Source organism: Carlito syrichta, unplaced genomic scaffold, assembly GCF_000164805.1.
Source record: "Carlito syrichta isolate Samal-C Ts95f unplaced genomic scaffold, Tarsius_syrichta-2.0.1 Scaffold313381, whole genome shotgun sequence".
Lineage (NCBI taxonomy): Eukaryota > Metazoa > Chordata > Mammalia > Primates > Tarsiidae > Carlito > Carlito syrichta.
In genome coordinates this window covers 901,530-922,791 of record NW_007257477.1, presented here as the reverse complement: position 1 = coordinate 922,791, position 21,262 = coordinate 901,530, and the positions used below count along the sequence as shown (strand labels likewise).

General features: G+C 40.2%; 1 protein-coding gene across 1 annotated transcript in view; it reads left to right on the top strand.

Moving 5' to 3' along the window:
• The window catches only part of PRKCH (protein kinase C eta), a 236,760-nt gene that overhangs the window by 58,143 nt on the left and 157,355 nt on the right, over nt 1–21,262 (top strand). The window contains exon 2 of the mRNA XM_008070387.2: nt 8,627–8,690. Coding sequence (XP_008068578.1) covers nt 8,627–8,690 — 64 coding nt within the window. The remainder of the gene's footprint in view (nt 1–8,626; nt 8,691–21,262) is intronic.

The following is a 21,262-nucleotide window of genomic DNA, read 5'->3' as shown; positions in this document are numbered from 1 at the left end:
GAGACCCAGACTCCTTTCCCTTTTCCCGCTAAAATTTGAAGTTAGTAGATCACTGGTGGGGCCTGGATTTCTATATATTTATATATATATATATTTATTTATTTATTAAGTAAAAAAAAAAAAACAGAGTCTCACTCTGTCACCCAGACTGGAGTGCAGTGGCCGCTCCCGGCCACCACAGCCTCGACCTGCTGGGCTCCAGCGATCCTTCCGCCTCAGCCTTCCAAGTAGCTGGAACTACAGGCACGCGCTACCACACCCAGCTAATTTTTGATTTATTGTAGAGATGAAGTCTCGCCAAGTTGCCCAGGCGGGTCTTGAACCCATGGGCTCAGGCAATCCATTCACCTTGGCCTCTCAAAGCACTGGGATTACAGGCTGAGCCACCGAGCCCAGCCTATATAGATATTTATATAATCACCTCCTTCACTCACCCCCCCGCCAGTGATTCTACTGCACAGAGATGGTGAATGGCTTATCCGACGTCACAGACCAGTCAGGACAGAGTTAGCACCAGAACCCGGGTCGTTCCTAGCATTGTTGTTATCCAACCCTGGTGTGGGGTTGGGGGATAGGCTCAGATGGGGAGGTGTAGTATTTGAGGCAACATCGAATCATGTGGGTTCAACCTCCTCTTTGAGGAGAAGGTTACTTGGGACTAGAACTCAAGGCTCTGAAGGTACGTGTGGGGAGTCGTTCAAGTTGAGGAATGCTTTCCTGAAGGGCAGCTGCTAACCAGGCACAGAGTAGGTCTTCAGGGACTCAGAGTATAGGATAGTAGAAACAACCTAAAGAATCCAGAGGGCCGAAGCTCTGTGGATGGATAGATTTTCTGATTGGTAGAAAGGGAAAGAGCATGGGCAAAGGATTACTTTCGGGGGAATTATTTCAGTTAGGGGAAGGTTCAAAGAAGAAAAGTGGCTTCTATCATGTAGATCACAGAGGGCTTTCTTTTTTAGAAAATTGAGCCATTCTGCCGTGAGCCGTGATGGTTGTGATCATGCCATTGCACGCCAGCATAGGTGACAGAGTAAGACCCCGACTCAAAAAAAATAATAATAATCGAGCCATTAACATACAAAAAAATGACGTATACTTAAAAATGAAAATTTAGAACATTTTCATCCCCTACAAGGGAACCTTTTAAGCAATTAATCCTCACTTCTCTTTTATCTTCCAGTCTTAGGTGACTGGTGACCTGTTTTCTGACTCTATGGATGTACCTAATTTGAATTTTACATGTAAACAGAATCATATATTTTGTGAGTGGTTTCTTTCACTCAGTGTCATGTTTTCTGGATTCATTCATGTTGTAGCATGTATCAGTGCTTAACTTTTATTGCTGAGAAATATTTCATTGTATGGATGCATCACAATTTATCATCTCATCCTTTCGTCAATGAGTGGACATATGAATTGTTTCTACTTTTTGGCTATTATGAATAATGCTGCTATGAGTGTTTTTGTATAAGTCTCTGTGTGAACATATATTTTCAGTTTTCCTAGATATACATAGGAGTGGAATTGTTGGGTCATCTCCTAACTCTGTGTTTAACTTATTGAGGAACTGCCTAACTTGTCCAAAGTTTTTGTCCATTTTATATTCCAGTCAACAATGCCCAATGGTTCACATGGCTCTGTGTCCTCGCCAACACTCATTACTGTCTGTCTTTTTTATTATAGCCATCCTTGTGGGTCTGAAGGGCTATCTCATTGTGGTTTTGATTTGCATTTCCCTTGTGGCTAATGATGTTGAGCATTTTTGCATGTGCTTTTTGGTCATTTGTATATCTTCTTTGGAGAAATGCCTATTCAACTCCTTTGCCTATTTAAAAAATTGGGTTATTTGTCTTTTTATTATTGAGTTGTGTTTTTAATACATTCTAGATACAAATCATTTATCAGATATATGATTTATATGTGTTTCCGCATGTTCTATGGATTGTCTTTTCAGTTTGTTGATAGTTTTATTTGTAGTACAAATGGTTTTAATTTTGATGTAGTCCGTTTTATTTTTATTTTTGTCACTTGTGCTTTTGATGGTGTATTTAAGAAACCATTGTCTAATTCAAGGTTAGGAAAATTTACTTCTGTGTTTTCTTTTAAGAGTTTTATAATTTTTTCTCTTATAGTTAGGTCAGTGATCCATTTTGAATTCATGTTTGCATATCTTATGAACTAGGGATCTAATTTTCTTGTGAATATCTAGTTGTCCCAGCATCATTTGTTAAAAAAGAGTATTCTTTCTTCATTTAATTATCTTGCTACCTTTTAAAAATTTTGTTCTTGCTGTTTTCCTTACACTGTCTCTAGGCAAACATAGATATGTTTTCTATCACTATAGATTAGTTTGCCTTTTCTAGAGTATTATATAAATAGAGTCATACAGAATATATTCTTTCATAGGGATTCCATGTTGTTGTATGCATTAGTAGTTCATTCCTTTTTATGGTTGAATACTATTTCATTGTATGAATATGCCACATTTAAAAATGTTAATCAGTTGATGGGCATTTTATTTCTACTTTTTAGCTATTATAAAGTTCCTGTGAGCATTTGTGTACAAATCTTGGTATGGGCATGTTTTATTTATTCTTGAGTGAATACCTAGGAGTGGAATGGCTGCATCAAATGGTAGGTGCATGTGTAACTTTTAAAGAAAATGTCAAACTGTTTCCAAAATATTGGTACCATTGTACAGTCCTCTCAACAATGTATGGAAGGTTCAGTTTCTCTACATCTTCACACAGAGTGTGGTCAGATTTTCAAATTTGAGCCACAGGTATGTAGTCTTATTTTATTGTGCTTTTAATTTGCATTTACTTAATGACTAATGGTGTTGAGCTTGTTTTTATGTACTTATTTTCCATCTGTATTTTATTGAAGTAATGAAATCCATTTTTAAAAAATTAGATTGTTTTCTTATTATTGAGTTTTATGAGTTCTTTATGTATTCTGGATTCAAGTGCTTTATCCAATATATAATTTACAAATATTTTCTCCCAAATTGTGGTTTAGCTCTCATCCTCTTAACAGTGTCTTTCAAAGAGCAGAAATTTAAATATTTTGATAAAGTCTAACTTGTCAATTTGTTCTTTTATGGATTGTTTTTCTGGGTTTATCTAGGAAATGTTTACCTTAACCCAAGGTCCCAAAGATTTCCTCTTATGTATTTTTCTAGAAGTTTTTAAAGTTTTAGGACTTATGTTTAGGTCTGTGATCCATTTTGAGTGAATTTACATATAAATTACAGTGTATGGGCTGAGGTTCATTATTTTGCGTATGGATGTCCAGTTGTTCCAGCACCATTTTTGGCACTGAGTTTTTATACTTTTATTCATTTATCTGCTTGTGTATAAGGATGCCATTTTTAAAGGCCACTGCTTGCTGGGTTTCAGCAAGGGCCCAGGAATTGTCCTCTCTACAAACAGAAGTGTTCTGTAGGGGAGAGGATTTTGTGTATTTATTGCCTCCAGAATGACTATTACAGTAAAAATGCTAAATGCATCCATTTCTGTGTGGGCTGCTCCAGGTTCTGGTCTCAGCTCTGTTCTGTTGGACAGTCAGTCAGTCCCATAAATGACGACATAGCTAACCTGAGTCCCTGACTTGGGGAACCATAAAGCTGAGAAGGAGAGTGAATGAACTGACTGGATTTGGGATTTATTGAACCTTGGGGTCTGGAACAGCAAGCTGAAATTCTACAGAAAAAATATGCAGCAGCGCTTGGGTTTTTGTGGGGATTTTGGGCTTAACCACTGCACAAGCACAGGATGTGGGAAGCAAACCTTACAGCACATAGAAAAAGCACAGAGGTTTTAGTTGATGGTGAACTCAACCTGGTCACTGGGGCTTCTTGAAAGGCTCCTGCAGTCTAGCTGCATCAGTAAGGGGCACTGTCAAGATCGAGGTTGGTGATAATATTGCTCTCCCCCCTGAAGGTGGTCAGGTCACATCCTCAGTCTGTGTTCACTCTTTTGTGGGCGTGTAAAGAAATTGGGGCATGTCGGGAGGAAACTGATCAGAATGATGAAGGAGGAGAAAATCCTGTCCTACACGAAACTACCGAAGGAGCTTGGGATATCCATGTTTATTTCTTTATTTACTTGTTTTTCTACATACCATTTTTCTGTTCCCTTATGTGCAAGGCAGGGTCTTCAGGGACAGGACATAATAACTACAACATGATGTGGGTTTCAGCAGTAGTCTCTGAAATTGGTATGAAGTTGCCCAACTATCTAAAAGAGGTTTGGGAAGGATTTCCTACAAAGGTGGGTTCTGAGTCGAGTCTTGATGGACAAATAGGAGTCTGATAAGTAAAAAAGGGAAGAAAGAGTTTTCCAGTCAGAAAGACCGCATGACCTCAAATCACTAGGCAATAAGCTACAAGCAGGTCACGTGTCCTTTTCGTAATTTTCACTGTATTCCCCAGTAAGCTGCCTGATGCATTACACTTTTGGCCATTCCCTTGGGATAAATGAAATTACATGCCTCCCTGGAGACGGTGCCCAAATTAAGATACTGTGACACACATTGCATGCAGTTGGAGTGGTGGGGAGACCTGAGGCTGAATGGTAGGAATGGCATAGTGCATAGGGCTATGCGTGTGTTAAGGAGTTTGGACCTTATCCCGGAAGGGAGACAAAATATTGAAGCTTTCTAAGTTAGGAAGTCACATGGTCAGATTTTAAGTTTTGAAATATGTCACTGGCAGCAACTGGAAGACGGTAGTCAGAGGACAGAAACCAGCTAGAAGATCATTGCAAGAGGCCAGATGGGGCATGGCAGTGGAAGTTTGTGGGCGGTGGATTTAGGACAGACTCAGAAAATGAACTGGATAGGATCTGGGAGCGGTTATAGGCACTTGGTGAATAGCTGGGCTTCTAGTGTGGGCTGCTAGGTAATTAGTGGGGTCAGGAGTGAGAGGAGGATAAGGAAAGAGTGCTATCCTGGCTTCATCAGAGATTCATGAAGGACACCAGTTGAGGAGACCAGGTGCTGCCGAGTGCTCAACTGAGATGAAGACAGACACACCTTTGTGTTTGGCAGTAGGATGTGATAAGGTCTGCCGGAACTGTTTCAGGGCTGGTAAGAGGCAGGAGGTCAGATTGCAGGGGATGGCATGGATGCCAGAAGGCGCAGAGGGGATGTGTTCATTGTTGTTAAATATTTGATTTATTTTCTTTGGCTGACAATTTGGATAAGTCTCTTGAGTGTAATAGAAACCCCTACTCAAATTGGGAATTTATGGGCTCAGATAACTAAAAAAGTCCCAAGGAATCAAGCAAGACTTGATCTAAGGACTTCAATGATATCATCAAGACCTCATGCCTTTTTGACCCTCAGATCTCACCTCTTTGTTAGCTCTATTCTCTAGCTCAATAAGCGACGAACAAGAGTGCCTGACACTCCCAAGTTTATGTCATTCCAGATTAAAGTTCAGCAGATCCAAGATCTTGACTCTTTCTTGTAAATACAGGATTCTTAATTGGACCTGTGTGGATCTTGTGCCCAAACTGGAATCAGTAGTTGCTGAGAGGGTAGTGAGTTGCAATGACTCTGATGGCCAGCTACAGGAAATTTTCAATTCCAGGCAGTTGTCCTGACTGGGGGGAATGCAGTGCTCTGATTGGTTGGGCCATGTGTCCACTCTGGAGCTGGGGTAAAATCCCAGATGAAACATTTGGACTATGTGTGAGGGAGGGGTCATTCTCAAATGAAGCTCAAGTGCTGTGCTGTTCCCAGAAGACAGAATGGAAGGTTTTAGCTAGAGAAACAGTGTATACTAGAGCTGTAGAGGACAAAACTAGGGCCAATGAGTGGAAATTATTGGTCTTACTGCATTTTTGCTGGTAGAGAAAGATCTCTGACTAAAGTACAGGAATGAAATAGGCCAAGTGTTGAGGTAGTGAGTTGGCTATCACTGGTGGTATCAAAGCAATATTAATAAATGACAACAGCTCATCAGCAAGGTATAGATGGGACAGATAACCTCTGAAGTCACATTTTAAAAATTGTTTCTCTGTAACACAGTAGAAATATGTCTTTATACTACAGCTCAGTGTACCCTTATATGTATATACAAAACTGTGAACAAAAGTTTCATGAAATAGTGTTTTTCCTTACTATCTGTGGCATGCTCATATTTTCTGTTCTGTTATATTCTACTTAAAACTTACTGTTGAGTGCAAACCACTAAATTGCCTTCATGTTCCTCTAATGAATCTTAATCTGTAGTGTGTAAACTCTGTTCTAAGCTCTGATGTCTTAACACGTCTGCCCTAGCTGGACAAGACTTGAAGATGGTTTTTCCACCATGATGGCGGCATGGGTCAAAAATGAGAAAGCAAACCTGTTTTACTTGTGAGAGCTTCAGATTCTAAGTTTGGAGTCTCTGGCTGTCTGTCAGAGCTGCTCCTGATGTCTCCAGGGTGGAGTGACCTTCTCTGTGGGCCCTCAGGGCAATGTTGGAGGGAATTTACAAGCTGGCCATGGGCTGCAGGGTGGCGGAGGCAGCCCAGCAGTCTGTCTGTCGGGAGGCTGGGGTAGCTGCTCCCATGCCAGTGGTGGTTTATGTTGTGAGGTCGAGTGTATGTGTATATGTGTTTTCTGTCAGATCTTTATATTGAAGATGAGGGAGTGGCTCTTAAAAATAACATATTTTTGACTTGAAGCAAGTCAAGGCAAAGATTGGAGACAATTAGAGACTGACATCCTGTTTAGTCATCTCTCTCGAGAGCTCTATTTTCAGAACTGTTCTATAAAGGTTCACAAGTGATATTAAGATAGTTAAGGGGATATTGTTAAGTTAGCAGTAGTCATGATGCAAGTAACTGATTTGAACACAGAGGTGACTTACAGTGTGGTAACTCTAGGTTTTATGCAAAGAAAGAGAGGGTTGTAAGAATAGACTGTTACAAAGGTAAAGCTTTCTGAGTCTGTACACAACAGGTATCTTTATTTTGAGAAAGTATATAATCAGGATGTGGTGATGACCTAAGGCCAATGCATTTGGGCAGAGGGGCTTTGTTCACCTGTAGGTATAATAAAAAAAAATAGTACTATTAATATTCTTGGCTGAATGTTGTAGCTCATGCCTATAATCCAAGCACTCTGGAATTCTAAGGCAGGAGGATTGCTTGAGCTCAGCAGTTTAATACCAGCCTGGGGAACATAGTGAGAACTCGTCTCTACAAAAAAAGCAAAAAAATGGCTGTGTGTGTTGGTGTATGCCTATAGTCCCAGTTGCTTGGGAGACTGAGGTGAAAGGATTGCCTGAGCCCAGGAAGTTGAGGTTGCCGTGAGCTGTGATGGTGCCACTGCATTCTAGACTGGGCGACAGAATGAGACTCTAACTAAAAAAAAAAAAAAATTCAAAACCATGTGATGGTGGCTGTGTTTGAATTGCTAAATAGTGGTGCCATAGGCTTTCAGATGACAGCATTGAGGCTTGGGGTGGTGAAGTACCTTGCCCACAGTCCAAAGCCAGCTGTAGCAGAATCAGACTGGAGTCCATGGCCTGGTCTAGTAGGGGGCTTTTCCACTGCATTGTGTGATTTGTAGTTTATTTAAATGTAACATTCTACCAAAAATGACCTACCGAAAATGACCATATCTATACTCAAGCTTTCCTATCTACAGGTCAAGTACTATTGACTTTTTTCTTTTAGATGCAAGGTCAAAAGCAGAAATGGAGCCATGGACTGAGTCTGACAAGATTTAGTTCAAGACAATTATAAATTCATGTATTTGAATCCATGAGAACCTCACAATGCAAAACTCAGAGGTGCTTGTGGATAGTAATGTTAGTACCCAGGAGGAAGAGGGAAGAGTCTGCCCGTCTGAGCTAGTGGAAATCAGAGTTGATCTGGAGGGTCGTTCTATCCTGGGCTCCTTGCTACATGGAGTCTTTAGGAGCCTGGAGTGTTCAGAGGTTGGGATCCCATGAGAAGACTTCAAACTGCCTCTCTGTAGAATGTGTCTTGCTATCTCAGCTGACAGGTAACTTTAAGGGTGTCCATACTCCTGTGAAGAGTCAAGAGTAGTGAGTGCGAAGCTCCTACACTTTCTCCCCAAGTACTTCCTTAAGAATGACTAGACTTTTGGAGAAAATGTGTAGACAGAGACTCTTGATACTTTTTACTCCATAAAACTAAAGATGTGCAAATGACCGTGCCACTTGTTCATTCATGTATGTTGCTATTATTGCTCTATTTAATATTCATGCTATGGTGCTTTAATAAAATGTTGCTCTATATACGGTGGTTTTATAAGATATTGCTCTTATAAGCAGTATGCATAAGATATGGATGTCTCAGAAACATTTAGTGAGTATGTCAGTGCTTCTCTATATCCCTGAAGAGCCAAAACTGGATGACAATAAAAGTCAAGAGGAAGGAAACTCTGAAAAAAATTTTTTTAGATTTGCTTTTCAGTCTTTGTAATCTCTTGAGCTTTCACTTGTCTCCCTGGTTCTTCACTATTTAATGAAAGACTTAGATTTGACTTGTGGCTGGGATTTACTCATTTAGGCCTCTCTATGATGAATTATTTAAGGCTCACAAAAAATACTTTTGTTAAATACTATATGTTAAAATATAACATACTATTTTTTTTCTCTTTCTAGGTGGATCTGGAGCCAGAGGGCAAAGTATTTGTGGTAATAACCCTAACAGGGAGTTTCACTGAAGGTAAGAATAAGTTTGCGTGGCTTCTGGTTTATGCGTAATCTTAGTTTATACTTAGTAGGAATTTCTATCATGGAAATTTCAAAAAGAGCATTTTGTGAAAAATGCTTTCAGATATCACTGTCTTCCATTGGGCTGACTGGTACCTTGCTGCCCAGTGGCCTATTGGATCAGGCTGCCAGATGAAATGTATTTGCAAAACCTGGCACTCTCATGCTTTGTTTAACATTCTCACTGAGTTTTTGTTTTTATTCATTCATCACCATCTTTGCTGAATTGGTTTTTGCAATTTTGGGGTCATACCTGTTAGACCATACTTTAGATTTTTGGTTTTGTGCCAGCCTTTTAGTTTGCCCCTGGATGTCTGTGAAAGAAATTTAAGGATCATGTTCTCTTTATAATCCCTGTCTCTTTCTTGACCCATGAGGGATTCTGTTCCTCATTCTCTGCTGCCACACTCCCTCCCACCACTACCTCAATAATTGTTTTTTTAAAGTTGAGGTAAAATTTATATGTGGTTAGTTGAAAGATCAGAAGTGAACAATTTGAATTCTGACAAATGCATACAACTGTGTAACTGGCATCCCAGCCCAAGACACAGAACATTTCCATTACTCTGAAAGTTTCCTAGTGCCAAAGACAGTAAGCATAGTGCTTCCTTTCACCACAGATTAGTTTTGCCTACTCTAGAAGTTCATATAACTTGAATTATATAGTGTGTTCTCTTTTGTGTCTGGTTTCTTTCACTCAGCATACTTTCTGTAAGAACTATTAGTGTTGGTGTGTGTATCAATATTTTATTCATTTTGATTTCTGAGTAGTATTTTGTTTTACAAATGTAGCTCCCATTTGTTTACCCATTCTCCTCTTGATGGACTTTTGGGGTTTTTCCTATCATCTATTATGAATAATGTTTCTATAAACGTTCTTATACATACACTTTGTGGACATTACACTTTAATTTTTCATGAGTAATTACATACAAGTGGAATTGCTGGATAGTAGAGTTGGTGCACGTTTGTAAGACACTCCCAAATGGTTTTCCAAAGTGGTTTTTATTATTATACTCCTACCAGCAATGTATGAGCATTCCAATTACTCCATATTTTCTCACCAATGCTTGGCATGACCATTCTTTTTAATTTTAAGTATTTTAGTGGGTATGAAATTGTATCCTGCGGTTTTAATTTTCATTTCTGTGACGTTAAGTACTTTTTCATATGCTTATTGGCCATTTGCTTTTGCTTTTGTTTTATAATTTCTGTTCCAGTCCTTTGCTCTGTTTTTAAAAATTGAATTTGTCTTTTTATTGTTAATTTATAGGAGTTCTTTATGTTTTCTGGATATGAGTCCTTTGTGAGAAAATGTATCTTGAGCGCTTTCTCCCAGTCTGTGGCTTGTCTTTTCATTTTCTTAATGGTGGCTTTGTGAAGTCTAAAATTTCTATGAAGTCCAGTTTATCAATCTCTTCTTTCATCGTTTGTACATTTGGTGTCCTCTCTAAGAACTCTGTCTATCATAGGGCCACAAAGATATTCTTTAGATATGGTTTTAGCTTTTATGTCTAGATCTATATACCTTCTTAAGTTGAAAATCAATTGCCCACATAATGTGGGCCTATTTCTGGATGATCTGCTCTGTTCTGTTGATCTGTTTGTCCATCCTTATGCCAGTACCATACTGTCTGCATGGCTGTTGCTTTACAGTGAGTCTTGCAGTTAGGTAGTGTGAGCCCTCCAACTGCATTCTTGTTTGTTTGTTTAAAGTTATTTGAGCTTTTCTCACTATTTTGCATTTGAATTGAAATTATGTTGAATCTATAGATCAGTTAGAGGAAAATTGAGACCTTAACAATTGTGAACATCTTCAAATCCATAAATATGCTATATCTCACCACTTATTAATGGTCTTTAATATTGTTCATCATATTATCAGTGTAATATAACTCTCAATATTATATATAAATTCTGTATTAATCTGTATTATGTATGACATTAATATTAATATATAATTATGTTAATTTATATTACACATAAGTTTCAATAGAGATCTTACACTTTAAAAAATGTATTTCTAAATGTTTTAGGCTTCTTCATGTTGTTATAAATGGTATTTGAAATATTCATTTTGAAGTTGTTTATTGCCACCATACATGAAATGGGTTTTTGTATATTGACTTTGTATTCTGTGACCTTACTAAATTCACGTGTTATTTCTAGTAGGGTTTGTGTGTGTGTGTGTGTGTGTGTGTGTGTGTGTGTGTGTGTGTGTGTAGATACCATAAGATTTTCTTTTGTCTATGAATAGTTTTTCTTTCCTAATACTTATGACTTTTATGTCCTTTGCCTCCCTATTGTACCTTGACACCTCCAGGACAGACACCCTTATCTCTTACCCAATCTTAAGAAGAAGGAATTTAGTCTTTCCCCATTAGGTATGTTGTGTTAGCTGTATGTATTTTTTAGATTCACTTTATCACAATGGAAGAAGTTCCTTTTTGGTCCTACTTTTCTGGGTTTTTTAAAAAAAATTAAGAGTGTTACATTTTAGCAGATGTTTTTTCTTTATCTACTGAGATGATCATATGGTTTTTCTCCTTTATTCTTCTTTATTTTCTAGCAAGTAATTGAATTGCTGGCTGATAACATTAAAATTGTGAAGGCTTTTAAGGATGGGACTATTTCACTTTTTCCTCTTAGTTTTAGGGAAAATTCCATTCCATTCCAGTCCTATTTTATGAGGCATGGCCAATACGAGACTTCAATCCCAAGGTGTTTTAAGTCCTTGAAATTTGTGGCACTGCGGCTTCCAGCTCTTTCTTCTGCAGTGGGAAACTGCAGAAATGGCTCATGTCTTTCAGGGTCTAGCTTTTGCTCTTTTCTGGACCCCATGGAGACTCCCTTGTGGCATGCACAGGGAAGACTCCATAGGAGGAAGCAAGGATTTGAGGAGTTTATATATTTGAAGTCTCTTCTGCTGTGGCCCCATTCCTTCCAGGATTTCTGTCCTCAGTAGCCAGTCATATGGTAGTCTTGAATTTTGTCACTTCACTCCTCAGGCCAATAAAACTGTGGCTTCCTTCTTGAGTTCTATTCACCCAACCACTCACAGCCTGGGGAATATACTGGAGAAAAGCCCTTTAAATGTGGACCTCACCCGTTGCGGCTTCTTTCTCACAAGTGTCACAGTTCCTCTAGTCTGTGCCTGTTTTTGATTGTTTTCTCTCATCTTCAGCTAGTTGTTTTTAAATATATTTTCTAAATATTTTAATTGTTTTGTGAAGGATTGATCTGTTACAGACTCTTTCACCATTGCTAAAATCCCATGAAGATTTTTTTTTTTTTTTTGAGTTGGAGTCTCACTCGGTCGCCCAGACGGGAGTGCAGTGGCCGCTTTCAGCCCCCGCAGCCTCGACCTGCTGGGCTCCGGCGATCCTTCCGCCTCAGCCTTCCGAGTAGCCGGAATTACAGGCGCGCGCTACCTTTTTTGATTTATTGTAGAGACGAGGTCTCGCTGCCCAGGCGGGTCTCGAACCCGCGGGCTCAGGCAATCCACTCACCTCAGCCTCCCAAAGGCATGGGATTACAGGCTGAGCCACCGAGCCCGGCTTACCCGTGAAGATTTTTAAACATGTGGCTTAATGGTTTGTATGTTTGATGTTGGCATTTTGCAAATTGATTATACTTTCTTTTTTTAAATTTATAATATATTTAAGATGTGGCACAATTCAGGATTAGGGACACAAGTGGTCTTTATACAGATAAGGTTTGGTTCTACCTTTGGTCCCCACTTTGACTCGTTTGAGATCAGCTACCCTTATTAACGTTATATGCTCCCCTGCACCCTGGCAGTTTCCGGCTATTGTCAATCTCTTTTTTATAGTATTATGGTAAATGTTCAGGGACTTTTTATGAGTGAGACTATATGGTACTCAATTCTTTGTTTCTGTGATAAATCACCAAGTAGTATAGACTCTAAATAGTTTTCTCTACTCCTCTTAGCCAACCATTCCCATTTATGTGGGCAAATTGATTTTTTAAAATTTAAAATTTTCATTTTTGTAGAGACAGGGTATCACTATGTTGCCCAGGCTGGTCTCAAACTCCTTGCCTGAAGAGATCCCCTGCCTTGGGCTCCCAATGTGTTGGAATTACAGGTATCAGCCACCATACCTGGCCTGAATTGTTTTAATGTTAACATTTTTCAATACATTGTCTCAATTAAACCTTGCCATCTTTTTCCATATTGAAATTAGCAGAAACCTGGGGTATTTGGACCTAGAAAAATACTGTTGAGTTTACAGTTTGAGTCTTCTCCCTACTACCAGGTCTTTTTTGTTTTGCTTGGCATCTTGGACATATAGGATGTGTGTGCAAAGTGAGTATGCACCTAGCCTAGTCGAATACAATGAAAGTGGGATTTTAGAACAATGTTGTTAGAACATTTTCATAATGAATACGGAACGTAGTAGAAAGAAACACAACAGTGAGAAAAGAGGCCAGGATGAGGAGTAGGTGAGATTTGAAAGTGCTGAATGTCTTTTCTGCATAAAGTTATCAATGAAGTAAGGCCATGTGTGTTACACCAGCTCTGATTGTGCCACAATCATTACATGACTTCTCTTTATAGAGCTGTGCCAGCTCTCTGGGACTAAGTGCTGTTAAGATTGTATCTTCCTTAATTGTATTTTTTTTTTTTTGAGTCGGGGTCTCACTTTGTCACCAAGTCTGGAGTGCAGTGGCATGATCACAGCTCACTGCAGGTTTGGCCTTCTGGGCTCAGGAGATACTTCTGCCTCAGCCTCTCAAATAGCTGGGCTACCGATTTATATCACCACACCTGGCTAATTTTTAAAATATATGTTTTTGCAGAGACAAGGTCTTGCTATGTTGCCCAGGCTGGTCTCAAACTCCTGGGCTCAAGCAATACTCTTGCCTTGGCCTCCCAACGTGCTAGGATTACAGGTGTGAGCCACTGTGTCTGGCCTGTATTTAGAATCATCAGGACTACACCTTGATGTTCTCATGGTGTTTCCTTCTTAGTTTCAGTGATAAAATAATAAATCACAGTGAGGGTGAATTCTTACTTGGTCATTGCAATAATATTTCTTTCAGAGTTGACCCTGGGTGAAATGGTAAGATGAACTGAGTTCATCTTTGGTAATTCCACCTCTACTTTAAGCTAATCCTTTCTACCTTCCACTGTCTCTTACTCCAGTAAGAAGCCTAGTGATCTCTCTCCAGGAACAGTTGCTGATGAAGACAGAGAATCCAGGGGCTAACTCATACTAAAGTGGTAGTGACTGATGGGCTAACTCATACTAAAGTGGTAGTGACTGGTATCTTTGTACTCTACCCTGCTTAGGTGTGCTTGTGTATTTCAAAAGATGCTAGGAGAACGATTTTATCCATGAGAAATAGATGTTTCATGCTGATATTTTAATGTTGAAATCTCTATGTGGGGTGTATTTGTGAAGCCCAGCTCTGTTCTCTTGGTCTCCGTGGGAGTGTTGTCTTTCCAGTTTGACTCCCAGACTGGGGCCCAACTAGAGCGTGCACCTTGCTGCTGCCTTGGAGCACAGCTACCTTGGCAGATGCAGAGGACGTGATGGCTGCCTCTCTGCAAGTGTCACACTAGGGGGACACGGACCCCTCACCCCATGTGCCTGCCATAGCTGTGGCAGCAGCCTGGGCCTGGCACAGCAAGCATGTCCCTGGCTCGGCCTTGTTCCTGGCAGCCACCTTAGATTGTCCCCAGCTATAAAAGTACAGGTTGACTGGTGGAATACTTGGAGCTGTGGTTCCCATCTTGGATGCTGAAGGACATGGCAGAGAGAAGCAGGGTATGGTGAGAGCTTCCTGGTGTTTCTTGGACTTGAAAGGGCCGTGAACCTGAGATCCTGGTGGCGTTGTCAAAGTCTGAGAAATGTTGGCTCAATCCATCTTGCAGGGCTGTCCTGAAGGTCAGGTGATAGAATATGTAAAGAAGTGCTTTGCAAACTGTAGAGCGCCATATGAAGGTGTGCTAGTGGGAGTGTTATCTCCATGTCCCTGTTGTCACAGTAGCAAGAGCCCAGCCATTCCCCTCACCCTGCCCAGGGACCTCTCACATGCTCAGGTTCTTTTTATCTTAACATTGACTTTGTTACTGGAAGCCTCAAGAATTGCATTACTAGCATAATACTGGCTTACCTCCACGTCTGCTTTCTCTTTGTGGCCTTTTATAGAAGTTCTGCCATTTGCTCAGATTCTGTAACCTCAAAGCTCTCCTTTAAAAAAAAATTGCAGGCCAGGTGCAGTGAGTGGTTCATGGCTGTAATCCCAGCATTTTAGGAGGCTGAGGTGAGAGGATTGCTTGAACCCAGGAGTTCAAGATCAGCCTGAGCAGCGTAGTGAGACTTCGTCTTTACAAAAAATAAAAAAATTAACCAGGCTTTGTGGCATGAGCCTATACTCCCAACTATTTGGGAAGCTGAGACAGAAAGATTGCCTGAGCCCAGGAGGTTGAAACTGCAGTGAACCATATGGTGCCACTGCACTCCAGCCTGGGTGACAGAGGGAACACTGACTCAAAACAAAACAAAACAAAACATTTGCTTAAAAATGTGGTTTGTGACATGGGGGACTGGTGTTAGGGGCTACTGACTGCTTCTTATCTGTCTCGTTTTGTTATCTTTCATTAATTATGCTGCATTGACAGCTCAGGCAAAACAATTTTTATTAAACGTAAGACTTGATTGAGACAATGACACGAGAAATACCTGCTGGGGAAATACATGGTCACACCACTTCTAGGCTGGTGAGAATGATAGGATGCCAGTGAAGGGTTTTAAGCAGAGAGAAATGAGGTCTGGAGGGCAGGTAGGTTGGAGGGCAGGAGAGGGATGTTAGATCATAAGAGAAGACAAGAGTATTCAGAGACCCTAAAGGTGTCTGATGGAAGGTTTATGAGGGCATTAGTTGAGTTGGAATGTGTGGGGATGGACAGGAGGGGACAGCTGTGGGAGATGTCTAGGTAGCAAAATAACGGGAATTGGCAATATCTTGGATGTTAGGGATGATCTCAGATGACACTTAGACGGTGTAAAGTCATTCACCAGGGTGGAAACACAGGGGTTGAAGATGATGAATTCAGCTTTGGACAAGTGGAGCTTGAGGTGCTTGTGGGAAACCCAAGTGGAGATGTTTAGGAGGAATAGGAAATAAGATTTTAGAGTTTGGCAAGATGTGTGGACCTGAGGTATAGCTCTAGGTACCAGGTGCAAGACAGGCATGTGGATAAGAGGATCAATGAAAAGATTTAGAGAGAAAAGCATGGCTGACCCATGACATAATTCTGTGGAAAACCAGCATTTAAGGACTTTGGCTCATAGAGTAAAATTCGTCTAACCAACCCAAACTATGTTGATTTACTTAATGAACATCCTTTTTGCTAATAAATTACTCATGCAGTAATATTTGAGTGCTAACAGTATGCCAGGAACTGTTTTGCCAGATGGTTTACCATCTTCTGAACTGGCACCAAAATGTTTGATCATGAGGTTTGAAGGAAGAACAGAGCACAAACGACTTTGAAAAGTAATGTTTGGTTTGGTGGTAACAGTAGTTCTTTAAAGTTTGATGATGTGATATGCTGCATGCAGGTTTTTGCTTAAGGCTAGGGTAAGAAGAACAGATGAACCTGCTCCAAACCTACGGTGAGGGCTCTTCATTGAACTAAGATAGAACACGACAAATTCTTTGATAACTATGGCTCTGTGGAAGTTTCTCTCAGAGCCCAAGGTGTAATGTTATCAGTGGCATCAGAAACCCCTCACCATGGTTCATCTTGCGAAAGCTGTTATTGCTTTTGATCGGATGCTGAATTTACCTAAACACCATGCAGAATTAGACACAGTTGAAGTGATTTATTATTTTGAAAAAGCTGTATAATGTCAATCTTTATTCCATTGTGACTAAGCCTTTCTGGAGCTAACAACTGGATCTGCAATGTAATCAACTGAATCTATTATAGTAATGATACAGACTTGGATTTTTTAATGCGGCCTTTAGATGCTATCACTGTGACCATGTCTATGATTGTCACTATGTTGAACTAGTTTTTACCTGGTAGAGCAGAGTGGCAAAAAAATAAAAAGTTTGAAATAAAGAAAACAAATGAAAAAGCATTAAACTAAACAAATAACGCTATAACTGGAAGAGAAACAACAGAAAACAATTAAAGTATGACATCTCATGTGAGTTTAAGTAAAAAATGATGTAGCTGTATTGTTATACTATTAAGAAACATGACATTAGAGCCAGGTGTGATGGCTTCCTTTGGGAGGCTGAAGCAGGAGGATCGCTTGAGGCCAGAAGTTTGAGACAAGCCTGGGCAACATAGCAAGACCCCTACCTCTACAAAAATTACAAAAAATTAACTGGATGTGGTGATGTGTGCCTGTAATCCAAATTGCCTGGGAGGCTGAGGCAAGAGAATCTCTTGAGCCTGAGAGGTCAAGGATATGGTGAGTTGTGATTGTGCCACTGCACTCCAGCCTGAGTAACAGATCGAAGCTCTGTCTCCGAAGGAGGAGGAAAAGGAGGAGGAGGAGGAGGAGGAGGAGAAAGAAATATGGTACAAGATTTTAAAATAATGTAATTTGTAATAAGTGAAGTTTGCCTGGACTCAGGGTACCTCAGACTTAAATGGTCGGTCCACAGAGCAAAAAGCAGACACAATTTGGCTCCTTGTGGAAGCACCCCACACTATTGCCAAAAAAAAAAATCCGTGCCACAAAATCAAGCCTGAGTTCAGTCAGGCTTCCAGATCCAACTGCCAGTCTAGAGGAAATACAAGGGACAGGGGAATGTATTAAATGACACCGTGGGATGTAATCAGTGAAATCCAGACTGCAGGAAATGTTTACAGGGAAAGAGACTGGGTTTCTTCTAGCACAAAGGAAGAGAAAAGAAAAGAGAAGGATGGAGAACTAAAATAACAAAAGAGAGACATATTAACCAGTTGCAATATGTGGGCCATGTTTTATTCCAATTTAAACACAAATTGTAAAAGAAGCAATAACTCCCGGGAGACAAGAGAAGAAATAGAAACAGGTATTGTATTATGTAATGTGTTAGGAATTGTTCATGTTATTTAGGTGTGATTGAGATAGTTTGGTTGTTTCAAGCAAGAAGAGCATTTATTAGGAATACACTTAGAGATGTTTACTGATGAAATGGCATGACATCTGGGATTTACTTCAGAATAATCTAGAGGTGGGCAGAAGGAATGGGATATTGGTAAACTCAATTAACCACGAGTTGATTATTGAAGTCGGGTGATGGTTAGATGTTGCATGTGGGTTTATTATACTATTCTGTCTACTTTTTCATGTGTTTGGAATTTCCATTAGCAAGAAGTTAAAAAGTAAAATAAAATGACAATTTTAAGACTACCTCTTAAACAAAAACCAGAGTCTGGGTTGCCTCTCTAACATCAAAATGATGCTTTAACATTGAACATTTTACCTCTTCTCATTTATAAATTAAAGTCATAGAGCATTTTTGTATGTATATATTTTAGCCTTAATTCTCAGTTTTTATGTTTATAAAGGTAAGCTAAAAATGTAAATGACTAAAGTACTGTACTTCAGAAAGATTTTGAAAAGTGCTAAATAAATACTAAGCTATGATGAGTCAAACACTGCAGGTAGGAAGAGGTGAGTAAGATCATTTCTTTCGTTCCATCATGCAGTTCTCACTCACAATGAATGACAAGTAGATCATCTCCTACTAACAATTACATAACATTTTGCAGTTGCAGAGTTTAATTTTAAGACAGTTTCCTAAAGGAACAAAGTAAATCAGAAGACTTAGTATGGTAAAAGTATCTAAAAAGACAGTAAGACAAAATGACTAACACGCACATGTTCCTTCCCCCCAGAATTCCCAAAGCAAACAAAAAGGTATTCTATTTTATAGCAGTTTTTTTTTTGAGGGGGAAATAACTTCCTAAAAAGCAAACAAAAACAAAACTCTAACAAAGCACTTGTTATTTGTGGATTTGAAGCTTTTTTTTTTTTTTTAAATGACCTTTTGGCTGAGTGCAGTGGCTCACACCTGTAATCCCAGCACTTTGGGAGGCTGAGGAGAGAGGATTGCTTGAACCCAAGAGTTTGAGACCAACCTGGACAACATAGTGAGACCCCCTCTCTACAAAAAAATTAGTCAGGCATGGTGGTGCCTAGCTGTAGTCCCAGCTACTTGAGAGGCCGAGGCAGAAGGATTGCCTGAGCTCAGGTGACTACATGCTGTAAGCCATGATCATGCCACTGCACTCCAACCTGGATGACAGAGTGAGACCTCAATTTAAAAAAAAAGACCTTTGATTTTGCTAAAACTTTGAATTGCTCCCTTGTTTTAGAATATGGAAAACACTTGAATTTTGGCATCTTCTCAATCTCTCTACCAAGGCAGTGCACAAAGGTGCAGAATAAGATTTTGGTCTTTTTTCTTTTTGTACCATTGCCTCAGTTTTTAGCTGAAATTTCCTGTGTCAGACCCACTGGTTTACAAATAACTAAGTTCTCTGCTACATCATTGTGGCTACCTGGACCAACAAGGCAGAGGATGTGTGTTGCTGCTTTGAAGCTGCGGCTCACAGGTTCTCACCGTATCTAACACATCGGGTGCATGTCATTTTTAAAGGGGAAAAGTTAGCTCTGCTGGTAGTTGATTTGCAGTATTCCTTTCTCATGTTACTTTTTTTTTTTTTAGGTTGGAAAATATAGTTTATTTAGAAAGTAATTTAGAGAGAAAGAGAGGAGATTCACCTCCCCAAGGTAGGGGAGGGGGCCAAAGCTAAGAAAACATGGCAGCCATAACTTAAAGAGCCACATGGAGACACCAGAGTTTAACAAAGCAGTACCCTCTTTCTCATGTTTCAAGCCCAGAGACAACTGTTGATTTAATTTTTTTAAAGGTAGCTGTAAAAAAGTGTTCTTTGGCTATATTGGCCTGAGAAATGACCACTTTCTTTCTTTTTTTTTTTTGCTGGTCCAAGCCATTCTTTTGTTTACCAGTAGAAGACTACCAGGTTGAAGACAGGGTAGGAGAGAAAGAAAGAGGAAGCAAGAAAATGGGAAAATAAGAAGAACGGGAAAAGGAAGAAATGATTAAAAAAATTTTTTTTTTTGAGTTAGAGTCTCACTCTGTTGCCCAGACTGGAGTACAGTGGCCGCTCCCGGCCACCGCAGCCTCGACCTGCTGGGCTCCGGCCGATCCTTCCGCCTCAGCCTTCCGAGTAGCTGGAATTACAGGCATGCGCTACCATGCCCGGCTGATTTTTTGATTTACTGTAGAGATGAGGTCTCGCTGCCCAGGCGGGTCTCGAACCCGCGGGCTCAGGCAATCCACTCACCTCAGCCTCCCAAAGGCGTGGGATTACAGGCTGAGCCACCGAGCCCGGCGGAAGAAATGATTTTTAAAATAAAGTTTATTGTTCTTTATTTCAATAACTAAGAAATTATATTTTTCAAGGATTGAGACTAGTTGTCCCTTGCCATAGTTGCTTGTTCTTCTTCTCCATAATATCCAGGTCATTTATTGACTGCCTCTGGAGGACCAGACACTGTGCTAGGCTTGTAATTTAGCAAGTAGCAACAGCAGTCCTTGTTTTATTTTCTTTCTGGTAGCAGGATGAACTGGCAATTGTGTGCCCCTGTGTGTTCATGCCAACCCAAACATTATTTTATTTGCTCCCCTTTTTTTTTCTTGAGTTGGAGTCTTACTCTGTCACCCAGACAGGAGTGCAATGGCATACACACGGCCACTGCAGCCTTGACCTGCTGGGCTCAGGTGATCCTTCTGCCTGAGCCTTCCAAGTAGCTGGAACTACAGGCGTGCGCAACCTGTGTCAGAACTACTAATTTGTTATGGTCTCTCTTGGATAGTGTCAGAGCCCAGGCCCAAACTCAGATCGTGATGCTGAGGTTTAAGATCTCTCTATGCTATCTGGCTCTCTGGGGAGGCATTTCAGTGTTTTTTTTTTTTTATTCTACCTTGGAGAAAAACTGTTTTCCATCCTCCTCAGCCTTGTCTTCCTTTGGAATGATGACTTTTTGTAAGGCTTCCCTTGAGTTCCTCCTTCTTAAATCTGAAGATCAACATTCACTTGGGGACGTGAATGTTGCCTCAGACATCAGACATGGAACAGATTGCTCTGGGCAGGTTGAGTTTAAGATTTGCTCAAGTTGTACTGCTATCAGTAGGTTCTTCTTTTTTTTTTTTTTGGAGAAGGCAGGATTTATTGAGAGGACAGAAAAGCTCCCATAGTGGGAGGGGACCCCGAGGGGTTGCCAGGAGGTTCTTAATGTAGATAATAAGTTAGAACTCAGAAGATAAAAATAAAACCAAGAAGGTCAGCCTGGGGTATGATAACTGCATTTGCCTAGTTATACTCTAATCACCATTGGCTTCACTCTACCTACCTCTCTTACTTTCATTAACTATTTTTTTTTTTTTGAGTTGGAGTCTCACTCTGTCGCCCAGACTGGAGTGCAGTGGCCGCTCCCGGCCACTGCAGCCTCGACCTGC